General features: G+C 36.3%; 1 protein-coding gene across 1 annotated transcript; it reads right to left on the reverse strand.

Annotated features, from left to right (window-relative positions):
* Positions 1-275: 275 nt before the first annotated feature.
* Positions 276-10955, reverse strand: LOC140820518 (probable serine/threonine protein phosphatase 2A regulatory subunit B''delta). The gene is made up of 13 exons (XM_073180804.1): positions 10486-10955; positions 9171-9413; positions 8962-9067; positions 8693-8792; positions 7841-7946; positions 7641-7731; positions 5814-5955; positions 4136-4283; positions 3901-4010; positions 2149-2305; positions 1753-1878; positions 1491-1640; positions 276-816 (listed from the first exon to the last, which is right to left on the reverse strand). The coding sequence occupies exons 1-12, from the start codon at positions 10630-10632 to the stop codon at positions 1500-1502; spliced, it is 1617 nt and encodes a 538-aa protein (XP_073036905.1). The 5' UTR covers positions 10633-10955; the 3' UTR covers positions 276-816; positions 1491-1499.
* Positions 10956-11876: the final 921 nt, after the last annotated feature.

Genomic DNA, 11876 nt, shown 5'->3' on the forward strand with positions numbered 1-11876 from the left:
ATAAACTAATAAACAATTTGGTGCCTAATTGTCAAGTGAGTGGGTCTCATGTGAGACCGTCTCACGGATCTTAATCTATGAGACAAATCAACCCTACGGATATTCACAATAAAAAGTAATACTCTTAGCATAAAAAGTAATATTTTTTCATGGATGATCTAAATAAGAGATATGTCTCACAAATAAGACCCGTGAGACCGTCTCACATAAGTTTTTGCCTTGTCAAGTCACACATTTGCTCTCAAAAAAAAGTTTCGATTAAAAAAAAGGGTAAATAAAATCAAATCAGGGTTATGGAATGAAATACAAAGGTAATATAAATGTCAGTACCCCCAAACTATCAAGAAACTGGTTCTATTTAATACATCTTTACATCTGACTTTGAAAATAAAATCAAGAACCCAGTACCATTAACAAATGCTACAACTCGAATAATTCAAATATTTAAAAGACCACAACCGAGAAAATCCACAACGAAAAATAAAGCATACCACCATGAAGAAAAGTAACAGGAAAAGAGCTAAGAATTGGCTCTAAAGAAATAATTTAAGTCATATAATCCTACCTCTACGTAAAGGAAAATGGACAAATCTGTGATTCAAGAATCCGTTGACTGTTGGTTGCCAATCAACAATTAAAGAGATCCGACCGAGCCTTTCCAAGACGTCCAAGCATGGAGATATCAAATCTTAGCTTGATGAGCAGGCCAAGCTCAAATTTTCCCAGACAGTCTTCAAACGTACCATTGGTATGACTAAGCGGAAAGCAGATAGCTGTTTGATGGATTGTCTCACAAATATAAAATTCAAGAGACCCCTGATCACATCAATGGAGAAATTTATCAGCAGGGTGAAAGAGCTATAAAAGTAGAACATGGTCGATAAATTTCTTATTTAGCATCACAAACTAAATTTGGAGCCACATACATCCAACAGCTCATCAATGAATTAAAGACGACAGGCGAGCCAGATATACAATCTCTAATGGTCAAAATGTTGCATGTAGCCATGGTTAAATCCTTCTCCAAAGTTATGTCCCATGTCAAGGAAAATAAGATTTGACCCAAACATCAGACATGCTTTGATAAGGAGAAAAACAGAGCAAAATCCTTCGGCCCCATTTATCAACTCTGCTATTTCCCAAGAAATTTCACTTCCCAATTCTACTGGTCAAAAGAGTCGCAACATAACATCAAATTGTCTCAAATTGAGCATTGCAACGGGTCATACTGTCATTAGAGTCAGAGATAGGCCAAATGTGATAATAGGAAATAGGATATCAGAGTAAAGGGCATAAAGCTGCCATTCTTGGTAGGGCATAAATAATCTAGTAGTAGTATATATCCTATATGTGTTGCATCTTGATTCCCAATTCTGATTTTGCAATCAGAGATTGCTAGGGTGGGGGAAATATGGTATAAAGCATAAATAATTGATCAGTAGATAACTTCTGAAACGGAAAAATATATCTAACACCAGTGGAGATCTCACCAAACAGACTCAAAATGGAGCCTCAAGTGAATCGTCCCAAATGTCTGCACTTCCGTTCGAGGCATCTTCTGCATCTTCCTCCATCGAGAGCCTAATATATTCTCTGTGTGCAAAGCGGTCCCACTCAGTCAAATTTGGATTCTCACGCTCCTGTTCATCGAATGAAGGAGGAAAAAAAAGACTTAGGTGCTCAATCCTACTAAGCATATCCAACTTTGCCTTTTACTAAACATCAACTAAGAAAAATTAGCCTTAGTTGTACCTGCCGTATTAGAAAAGGATCTCGAGTCTCAAACGCCATGAACTTATTGAGGTTAAAAAGGATATTAAAAACACTGCCCGAGAGTTTGGCTCCTTTTAAGTCATTTAACGTAAAATAGCCCTCATCCTGCATCGAAGTAATTTAATATCATGAAAATGTCATAATGGTAGAAATCAACAGCCCGATATCATTAAAATTTTAGCAGGTCGGGTCCTGGTCCTAGTGCGCCCGACCCATTGCCATCCCTAGGTAGGAGCACACTGTACCAGTGCATAACAGAAAAAAAGTCATCTAGAAAAAGGGAAAATTGGGGTCCTAGTGCTCAAAACTGTTTTTATAAACACGAAGTACATGCAAAAGAGATGTATAAAAAAAAGAATTCCAAGGAAAATTCACCTCTGGATTAATCATGTCAACTATCTGACATAAAATATCCTCAAATAGCACAGGCTCTTGGGCCATGCATTCCATTCTGTGCAGCTGTTCTTCGTAAAAAAATTGCATTTCATTTCTTGTAATAGCTCCATTTCCATCTAAATCTATGCACTTGAACCTGATAAAGGATTGTTAAAATACTGGCAGGTATGGGTTTAACAGAAACAATCAATCTTCAGAAGATTTCTTTCAGAGCTAGGGAATATCAACCAAAATAATTATGAAAAGAGATAAATGTAAGGAAATGTGTGGCAAAGGAGCATAATATAACTCTCTTGGCTGCATTAAACATAAGCAATTACATTTTAGAAAAATAAAATAATGTCAGATACCTAATGTAACGATCTTGGGCTCCCTCGGGACCTTGTCCCATCTTAGGTTCCCACTGGGGCATTTTCCCACGCGAGCTTTCCCATGCGTCATTACTCGTAGGACTCTCCACACCAGGGTGATGGAGTGGTACCTCCCCAAATCTCGAACTCATGACCTCCTGGCATAAAGTACATACGCCAGGAGTTCATGGGTTCGAGAATTAAGGAAGTACCACTCCACCATCCTGGTGTGGAGGGTCCTATTAATAATGGCGCATGGGAAAGCCCGTGAGAGGAAAAGACCTCAGTGGGAACCCAAGATGGGACAAGGCCCCGAGGGAGCCCAAGATCGGGATAGCCCATGGTCATTACAAAAAAAAACACCTTTTATTGTAACGACCATGGGCTATCCCGATCTAAAGCTCCCTCGGGGGCCTTTTCCCAGCTTGGGTTCCCACTGGGGTCTTTTCCCTCGCGGGCTTTCCACATGTGTCATTACTCGTAGGACTCTCCACACCAGGTTGGTGGAGTGATACCTCCCCAAGTCTCAAACCCATGACCTCCTGGCATAAGTACATAGTTCAAAGAGACTTGGTCCTCACGGGCTTTTCACATGTGTCATTACTCACAGGACTCTCCACACCAGGTTGGTGGAGTGATACCTCCCCAAGTCTCAAACCCATGACCTCCTGGCATAAGTACATAGTTCAAAGAGACTTGGTAGTAGCCCAACTGGTATCAAGTCTCTTTGAACTATGTACTTATGCCAAGAGGTCATGGGTTTGAGACTTGGGGAGGTATCACTCCACCAACCTGGTGTGGAGAGTCCTGTGAGTAATGACACATGTGAAAAGCCCGTGAAGGAAAAAGCCTCAGTGGGAACCCAATATGGGACAAGACCCCCTAGAGAGCCCAAGATCGAGATAGCTCATGGTCATTAGACCTAAGTCCAACATGAAATTAATAGAGTCGTTCACATTCTTTCAGCTCCTATAAAAGATTATAAGATACTCAATTGGACCAATACTCAAATGCTTTCTCCGTGAAAACTATATTCTCCCATTAGGTGATCTATCACAAAGGTAAACTTATGGAAGTCGGTGCTTCTCAATCCATGTAGGGTTCAGAAAAAAATCAGCCTCACAATTTCCTGGCTACCCACCCTTTTCCTCCACTTAGGGATGGGAAAGCAAAAAAATAATAAGCATAAAGCTCGGGTAAAAATTTTAGCTCCCACACCATGCACTCCAAGTATCAAATTGAAAACTTCATTGCTTTCTACAACATAGAAATTCTGTCAAACTACAGAAGGAATAAACCCAACCTATAAGGCTATAAGGATCAGATACCAAAGTCTACCCCTTGTTTGAGTTTATTAGTTAAACACTTAAACCGCACATACCAATACTCGAGACTAGGCTCAGATGATTTATCCTCCTCTGACAATATGAAGTAAACAAAATCTTCATATCCCATCTTTCCTTCAATCTTGCTCGTGAACTTTCTGGGTACCTAAGAAAAATTCCAAATATATAATATTTAGAAAGATTAGAGAAGTGTCCTGGTACAAGAAATTTTTCCTTCAATTAATCAGACAGTGTGGCTGGTATAGAATAAGACACTCAAAGAACACGAACCTGAGAAAATATTCTATCAACAATCCTGTAGGTGAGTGCATGGTTACCATATCTAATGAGATTCTCTTTGTCAATCAGGAAATCATGGTCCGTGTCCAGCTCCCAGAACTTGCAATATATAACATAAAAATGCTCATAGGAGAAGTACCTGAAGCAAAATAGGAAATGAGGAAGGGAAAAGACAAACCATGGGGAAAAAGCAGGTACCAGAATTTGTCATAGGATAAATACAAGAAATATGCAAAATAAAGCCTCCAGTGATCAGGGTTCTAAATGACGGCCGCCGTCCACGCATGAGGCGGCTGTTTTAGGTGGTTCAAGCTATACGGCAGCGGCCAGGCGGTCGAGATAGTGGAGGCGGCGAGCAGACAGACCAAGTGAGACAGTCAACATAAAATTTTCAAAACTTATTCAAAGTCAACTAATTTTAAAACTCAAAATTCTAGTTATTTATATCACACTCCACTTTCTTTCTTTTTTTAACTTTTGGTTCTCACTCCTCACTATCAACCACTAAACCCACCACATAAATTGTCCATCGCCGCCGCCAATAGCAAGAAGCTTTAGGTTATGCATTGTATATTTATTATTTAACATATTTTTTTATAATATTTCAGATTTTGTGATTTCAAAAATCCAATTTGTTTTTTTCTTATTATTATTTATTGTTGAAGATTAATAACGGAAAATGATAAACAATCGGAGTTGGAATTTAAGCCAAAGTCTAATGAATAATGATATTGTTTGGGAATATGGGGTGTTGTATTAAAGAGAAAAGGGATTTGATCACATGCAAGTTGTGTAAGAGGCTTGTAAAAGGAGAAGTTTATAGGATAAAACATCATATTGCAGGTATCGTAAAACAAGCTGAAGCATGTCCTAAAGCATCCGATGAGGGTTTATGTATTTATTTGCACATTATCTAGATAATATTATATTATATGAAGCTTCTTTATATTAAACATTATTTAATTACACATCTTACATAAAAAAAAATATGACTATTTATGATTATATTGCATTATTATGTATGATTATCTGTAAAAAAAAATTACTTAAAAAATTCAGCCGCCTAGACACTGCCCAGCCGATGCGGTAGGTGTTCCCCCGCCCGCCCCGCCACCCGCCATTTACAACATTTCTAGTGGTATGCATACTCTTAAATTAATAATACGTAGTACTTCCTATATACCAATTTGAGAATGTGACATTTAAATTGACATGATAAAGTTAGAGAAAATAATATTTTAGATTATATTTAATGTAAAATGTGAGTTAGTAAGCCATATACTGCTGCTAAGTAAGAATACTTTTGGAAATTTAACTCAGAGCTCCTCACATATAGATAAGTAAAGCCTCACTCCAGTCCCTCTGTTCGAATTATCAGCTCCCCATTCCCACGCTCCTGCCCTCGTATCGGATAATGTACGGACATTTTCAAAAGAAAATGCCAGCACTCAATGGAGAAAGAGGGAGTAAATCAGTAATATTTCCCAGAATCATTTTTTGGCAACTCAATTACAGCAAGAAATGAAAAAACAGCAGGTGGGAAACCTACAAGATATGGATTAGTTCTATGGTTTCCCTAGTCCAATAATGTACATCTGACTATCATGCAGAACAAGAAACATGAAATAAAAAGTAAATAAATTTTACAATAAGCAACTACTTTGCTTACCGCAAGACTTTGTTGATATCCTCTTCCTCATCAGCATGTTGCATTGCAGCAACTAAGTTTGAACGCCTAAGCTCCCTGAGGGTAAGATGGCCATTACCCAATCTATTCACGTAGTAAAATATTCTGTATATCACTGTTTCGGCTGGACATAGCAATGAAATGAACTGTCAATTCAACCAAAGAATGTGATATCTTTAACAAGTAATTGCGTAAAAGAGTTCAACTGGAAATCAGTAAGTCAAGGGAATCAGAATCAGGAAACAATATCATTGACTGTCTAAAGATCAAACAAAAAATTATACATATACCCTAAGATACAGAGGTGGTGCTCTGACAAATTCATAAAACAGAACCTCGAGACTAAAGAAAATCAACAGCATATTGCTACCATGAAACATCTCTTCATCAAATCTCTTGGGCAAAAAAACAGAAAAAGTGTAAAATAATTTATTTTAGGCACATTAAGACATAACACTTCAAACCTAGGATCAGCTAGTTAGTTAATCATTTGGGATTAAGTTACTCCATGGTCACGGTTCAAGCCTTCAAGTAAATCATGATACTGCAATGAAAATTGTGAATACTAAGTGAGTTTATCAATCTTATCTTATCTTATATGTTGTAAAGAGTGGGACGAAAACAAAACGAAATTACCTCTACATGGAATGTCGGCCCCACATTTATGTAGGACAATCTGGAAAACTCAAGGCATATTCATAGATGATACAGCAATGAAACTGTGAATACTGAGTGGGATTCTCAATGTTATATGTTATGAAGATGGGATGGAAAACTAAACGAAATGACACTATACATGGAATGTCAGCCTCACATATGTAGGACACTCCAATTTTCCAAACTCAACACATACAATCTGTTTAAGTTTCTGGTCTAGCGTTACTTCTTTCAAGATAATATTTATCAATAGCTACCAGCTGAAAATCGTATTCTGTAACTCTTTCAAAACAGGTATTGATACATGATGAGAAGAATATAATTTCGACATAGGAGTGATATAAGAGAAAATTGTGTCAAAGAGAGTAAAGGGGCACTGAAGAAAATCATGCTATGGTAGTACTGTACATTTCGTTATATACTAAAGAATAAAGCATCTACAACCGCCTTCATTAAAATTCCATGATAAATCCTCTTGCATTCCAATTTTTTACAGTAATGATGTCCATGGAAATATATTAATCTTTTTCAAGCTGGTTCCACTAGTGAGATAATCTACGGTTCAACTGGTAAAAGTAAATTCACAAAGCACAACTTTTATCCCTTTGCAAGATATTGAACAAGTTAATGTAAGAAGATAAGAACACAAATTAACGTTTGGCTATTCTTATAATACTAGTCTTAGAATCTAAACTAATTTTTTAGTAATATTTCCACACCTGTGCATTCCTGAAATTCAAATTTACAAACAGGAAAACAAAATATTAAGCTCAGGTGCAAGAAATAGAGCTTTATGAACATGAACATCAGTCTGGATCGACGAGTTGAAGTGTGAATACATCAGTCTGGACACTAACTGACAAGAAACATAGATGAACCAGTGCTTTCAAAACCAATCTCAAACACGTTGCAAGAAAACCATCTATTAAGTAATAGAACCATATCCAGGTAGGCAATAATCTGAAAGACATTTTACAAGCACCTGTAAAAGCATGGCGGTGAAAATGGTAGTTGCAATTAGATACGGTATGACTAACACTGAAGCAATAAAAGTAGCATAAAAAGACAATCAAAATAAACCATATTCAGATCCAACATAAGTCAAAATAAATCAAACAAGCAAGAGTTTGGGATACGTCATTGAGAAAGTACCATATCTTTCCTGAAATTCAGGGGTACTCTGCAAGAACTCCAACCCTGGATGTGTTGCCAAAAGTTCGCGAAGCAAAGGTTTGAAATCATCCTACAGTATGGTATTCCCAGACAATGCAATGCACGAAATTAAGTAACAATCTCAACATTCATCTTGTGAAGTTATGTTAAGAGAAAATCACTATCAGACATGGCATAACCTGAGTTAAATACTTCAGATCAGGCTGCTTCAAAATCGTGAATATTTGTGTTGCAGTTTCATTTATCAACATGTTTCCATTGATCCAATAATCAACAAAGGCGTCCCTGCTCGCAAGTTAGATGGAGTAAGCATGTACATCATCCCAACAAGATTGGTTAAGTACATGAGTCAAGGTGTAAACGCTAGCCGCTTGCTAACAGAAACTTACTAAAAAAAATGAGGGTGCTACCCTAAAAATAACAAGGTCAGTCGAATTAGAAATTGACTGTCAGGATTAATCTAGGTCTGTGTAATTATTACCAAGCTATCCATTTGCACTTGAGTTACTTTGGTTCACTAACGTGTTGAAAAATGCAATTAATAAAAAGTAGTCACTCCAGAAACAGCTAAACCAAGAGCTCGAGTAGAGATGTTTTGCATAACTTAAATTAAAGGCTCTGATTGAATAACATGGGGAAGCAAGATCTCCCCAAGGCAGGCAGATTGTTGTGGCACCTAGCATCAGTAAACTGCATATTAAACTTCACATGACGAATCTTTCACTGGATGCACACAAGGAGAGTGAAAAGGATGAAACATCAAAGGCTTCATGATGCTTCATATGCTCACTATAGAATAAAACGATAATACATATTGATGAACGCTCAGTAAGCCCATCCAAGTGATAACACTGAGATCAATGTTGGAATACTGGACACCATAACATCATATAACAATTGGTGAATTACATTAATAAGGTTAAGTCAATAGCTTTTCATCTATTCACACATGAATGGAAAGCATTAGGAAATGTTAAAAAATGGAAAGATCAATAGAAAACGCAATCACAACCATGGCAACACCAAATTACCTGGTCACTATTCCAGTGCGATCATTATCTATCTTTTTGAAGAGAACAGTAGAGAAGAATGATGGGAGCTTGCAAATCTCCTTTGTCACCAGTTTAAAATCTGAAAATACGTAACATTATAAGTACATAAACATATCAGGGGCTAATAGATGACATGTTTTCATTCAACATGGTCAAATCAAAAATTCCAAATTGTTATAAATAACCATAATCACAACTAAAACTTGAATTTCTAAGAACATAAAATGCATATATTTCATGAAGCATACCATTCATTTGGAGTCCATCCATGTGACCATAGAAAAACTGATTCACTCTAAACAAGCATCGCTCTTTCAACTCATTTGGCGGTGGGCGGCCATTTAGAAAGTAAAACTGCAAATTTTGTACAATACAAATGGGAACTTGTCAACAAACGGAGTGAGGTAAATAAAATTTCAACCCTTTCCACGAACATTTCAAGCTCAAACAATTTCACCTGAGGTATAAGCTCTTTTACAGGCTCATTCACTAATTTCAGGGGAGAGCCGAATGCAGATGGCCCAGGCCTATGTTTCATGATTCGAGGTGAACCCGATGAGCTTCTAGGTGAAAGTGGAGGTGTACTCCCACCAGGAAACATAGAAGGCAATGCATTATTTGCTCCAACATTTGTGGTGGATGACGCACCAGATACATTAAATGAACCACCTCCCTTGGCGTTATTCAGCAAAGACTTTACCTGCAATTCATAGTTGGATCTTTGAGAATAATAAAAATTTCTATTTCTGCTACAAAGAGACCCAAAAAATAATCAAAAAGGCATTGCAACAGACAATCGGCTGTTCGTTCAGTATCATGATCCAGTGGTGTATTGAATGATGATCCGGATATTAGGTCACTAGTAATTAATTTTTGCAAATAACTAGAAACTTTATTTGAAAAAGAAGGTGAATAAACTTATATTACGATAAATATAGAAACTGGAATATATATGCAGATATGTAAAAACCCCGTTAGGATATTTAAGCAACATCTTACGCCAAATATCAATAGCTCCATGTCTAATCTAATATTCTAATCTAACAAATAAAAAAGGTACACCTATAAACTCGACCAAAGAGTTTGAGCTCTTAAGTTCTTTGTGATTAAAACTAAAGAGCATGGGACAATCTGGTACTGGCTTCACTTGGATAGGACTTTTACATCCCTGCCTTTTGCCTAGGACTACAAAAACTTATACTGACTGCAAGAGAGCACAAAGAAACACTGATTCCAAAGAAAGGATTTGAATGCTGGAAACTTTAATCCTATTCTTTTCAGCTAAGGCCCCATTTTTTTCCCAAATAAGGGTAAAAACTGGCCAACCCATGTCAAAATTTGAAAACTTCATCGGGTTCAAGAGGGCTCAGTCTTGACTTGAACTCAAATGACACGAAATTGTGTGGTCATCAATATCACTGTTTCATATTGGTTCTAGTCGAACCAGATTTCACACAAGCAGCAAATCTTGCTCCTGATTTAAAAAACTGAAAGATGAAGCACAAAGTTCAGAAAAGAACACTTTTCTCATGCTTTTCCTTATATTTCCTCGTTTAAGAACAAATGACAATTATCTCAATGAAACCGTAACGACAACATTTTCGTGCACAGAGGTGAAAGTGTATTACCCAAACTTAACCTACCAAATAACAAAAATGAGTTGCATAAAACAAAAAAGAAAAGAAATTTCCAGTAGAGCAACAAATTATTGTACGCCGATCATGAATTATCACAAAAAAACGAAATGTCCAAGAAGCTCAAGAGAACAATACCAAAGAATTGGTTTCAGGAAGGGACAGCCACTGATCAAACAGATTCTCAACGACGTAATTGTTAGCCTTTATAGCCAAAGAAGACAACTCGGGAAGCTGCAAGAGTTCAGCATCGAGGCTCGCAATATCGGCATTGACAGCATCCATATCTTTATCAGAACCTCAACTTACAAATCCTAAAATCTACGAAAGCGCTTTGAAACATCAAAAATAACCTTAATAACTAAAAATGACGGATTCCGTTTTTCGTTTCTCCGAGTTAAATAACCCACGAATCCCCGTAGATTTGAAATCGGTGACGGGTCACGGGCCCCAAATGTGCAATACCTACGAATCTGCGCACAAACCCTGGAATTCGATTGAGACTCAGATCGGGGAGCACGTAGATTGATCGCAAACCCTCGAAAGCACTGTAAAAAAGTGTTTATCTGTTGGCAAACTCGGATCTGTTGAAACCAGAGCCATAACGAGGAAAATAATTTTTTATTATTATTATTTTTGAAGTAATATTTATTAATTAATTAATCTATAGCATTATTTGAACTTTTTTCCAGTTTTATTTTTAGAAGAAGAATAATATATTACTAACAGAAGATACACATGTGTTTTATTTATTATTATTATTATTAATTTGATCAAAAAATTAGCACGAAATTATTTTCATTTTAGAAGATTTGTTAATTTAAAATAGAAGTTTTGTTTAGATTTTTTTCTATGTAAATATAGAATGACTTGAGTAGGATTTTTAGTAAGATAAGAAAATTAATTATAAAATTAAATATTTTGAGATAATTACTCTAAAAATCTCACGCTTAATCATATAATATAGATATTAAAAAAAATTACAATTAGATAATAATAATAATAATAATAATAATATTAATATTAAACTAAAAGTCCGCTAAATATCGAATAACTGTTGTACAGTTGTTTGATAATATCGAATGAGATAATATCCACCGATGTACGTTTATTTTTCATTTAAAATGTATGATATTTTTATAATAAACTCCACATGTGTGAATGGATAAAGATCAATAACCCGTACCTAACAACGTTTGGACAAGTGGCTTATGGTTTCTGAAGTATACCAACCAACCAAATAAATGGAATTCCTTAATTCTATTTTTGGAGAAGATAAATATGGTGGAATCACCGGATTCAACGATCGCCTTTGCTGGGGCGCTTCGAGCATCCGGACTCGACTCTACCCAAGTAAAACTCAATTTACAAATTCTGTTTATCTATTGATTTATAAGATTTCAAGTTCTGATTATCAACGATCGCACCTTTTTTCCCCTAAAAAAAACATCTATCATTACGCAAAATTATTCAAATACGTGTCATATCAATTTTGCCAGATCTAACCTCTTTATGGCTCGCCCAGCTAA

The sequence above is a fragment of the Primulina eburnea genome, chromosome 2 (genome assembly GCF_022965805.1).
Source record: "Primulina eburnea isolate SZY01 chromosome 2, ASM2296580v1, whole genome shotgun sequence".
Lineage (NCBI taxonomy): Eukaryota > Viridiplantae > Streptophyta > Magnoliopsida > Lamiales > Gesneriaceae > Primulina > Primulina eburnea.

Bases quoted from the DNA above. Each gene is read 5' to 3' on its own strand.
- LOC140820518 (XM_073180804.1), bottom strand. From the start codon at position 10,632: ATGGATGCTGTCAATGCCGATATTGCGAGCCTCGATGCTGAACTCTTG. The intron at 7,732-7,840 runs GTTATGCCATGT...ACCATACTGTAG, and splicing joins ATCTGAAGTATTTAACTCAG to GATGATTTCAAACCTTTGCT. The intron at 1,879-2,148 runs GTGAATTTTCCT...ACTTCGATGCAG, and splicing joins TTGACATGATTAATCCAGAG to GATGAGGGCTATTTTACGTT.